The following is a 1,627-nucleotide window of genomic DNA, read 5'->3' as shown; positions in this document are numbered from 1 at the left end:
GATACAATACACTTTGCTGTTTCCACTTGGTATTACAAAATTTTATATTTGCTTTTATGAGTTTTGGAAGATTCACCACCATGAGGGGCTGCTTGGCACACAAAGCTGTCTCACTACATTGCCAGGTACTCACACTTCTTGGGCTAGCCTGAAACTACCTCAGGGCTGAGAATTTAGGGACATAGCTTTGAAGATAATATAGTTTGTGATTGTCTTTAAATAGAAGTCTTAACTAGAGATTATTTTAGAAGATACATGGATTCCTCATTGAAATTCTACTAGTTTGTAAAGGTCTTAATTTTGATTGCACTTTATAATAAATGTAGAGCTTTAAAATGTTTCTGTAAATAAATGTCTCACCCATGAGCATTCTTTTTTTTAAGTATATTTTATTGATTATGTTATTACAGTAGTCCCAAATTTTTCCCCCTTTGCTCCCTTCTGCCCAGTACCCCTCTTCCCTCCAGCAATCCCACTCCCCTTAGTTCATGTCCATGGGTCATGCATATACGTTCTTTGGCTTCACCCTTTCCTATATTATTCTTAACTTTTCCCTGTCTATTTATACCAACCAATTATGCTTCTTTTTTTTTTTTCAAATTTAATTTTATTGTTTTTCTATTCCAGTTGTCCCATTGTTCCCCCATCCCCCCACCCAGCCCACCCCTTCTCCCACAGTCATTCCCCACCTTGTTGTCCATGTCAATGGGTTATTTATACTAGTTCCTTTACTAGACCCTTCCCCTATTTACTCCTTCTCTCCCCCCACCCCACCTTTTACAAATAATAGCCCAATGCACACATCATTGAAACAGTAATCTTAGAGAAATTATCACCTAGGGCCCCCTCTTCCTCTGCCCCGGCCATGTTCTCTTCCTCTTACTCGGCCTCGGCCTCTTCCTGTAACAGCTTCACTTTACTTAGATTTCACCTTTAGTTCACACATCCACAAGTAGTGTATCCAGAGGTAAGCTGTCTGGCAGAATAAAATAGTGAAAGTTGTTTCCTCGAATACTCAGTGTTTCCAGCTGTACAGGTTCTCAGTTCTTCAGGGTCATTTTCACAGCTTTAAGATGAGTATTCATGCTGACATCTACACATGTGATTGTTCCATGGACCTGTGTTCCATTCTTCAATTTGATGGTTACAGTTTTGTGACTCGATTTCATCAAAAACCTTACGAACTTCATCCTAAAGGAGCAGTCACATTTTCAGTCCAAGAGTGCACAAAAAACAAAAAAACAAACCAAAAAAAAACAAAAAACAAAAAACACAACACACCAACCGAGGGCTCACAAACTGGAGTATGAAGGGCGAGAAACACCTACTCCCAGACTCCAATTATGCTTCTTGATCCCTGCACCATTTCCCCATTTCTCCCCCTTCCCCCTTCCAGCTGATAATGCTCCAAATGATCCCCATACCTATGATTCTGTTCCTATTCTCGTTTGCTTAGTTGGATTTTGTTTTTATTTTTTAGATTTGGTTGTTGATAGTTGTGAGTTTTTTGTCATTTTAGTGTTCATAGTTTTGATCTTCTTTTCCTTAAGTCCCTTTGACATTTCTTATAATAATGGCTTGGTGATGATGAACTCATTTAGCTTTACCTTGGCTGGGAAGCACTTCA

At 39.0% G+C, this 1,627-nt stretch overlaps 1 protein-coding gene across 1 annotated transcript; it reads right to left on the bottom strand.

Annotated features, from left to right (window-relative positions):
* Positions 1-832: 832 nt before the first annotated feature.
* LOC150010641 (small nuclear ribonucleoprotein Sm D1-like) lies at positions 833-1,190 on the bottom strand. Its single transcript, XM_090279553.1, is given in 3 exon segments — positions 833-940; positions 942-976; positions 1,100-1,190. Coding segments are annotated over 3 exon segments (234 nt in total).
* Between the last annotated feature and the right edge of the window lie 437 nt (positions 1,191-1,627).

This window comes from Furipterus horrens, unplaced genomic scaffold (assembly GCF_987537825.1).
Source record: "Furipterus horrens unplaced genomic scaffold, mFurHor1.1.pri manual_scaffold_5, whole genome shotgun sequence".
Classification (NCBI taxonomy): Eukaryota; Metazoa; Chordata; class Mammalia; order Chiroptera; family Furipteridae; genus Furipterus; species Furipterus horrens.
Note: the sequence above shows the minus strand (reverse complement) of the source record. Positions and strands in the feature narration are given on the sequence as shown.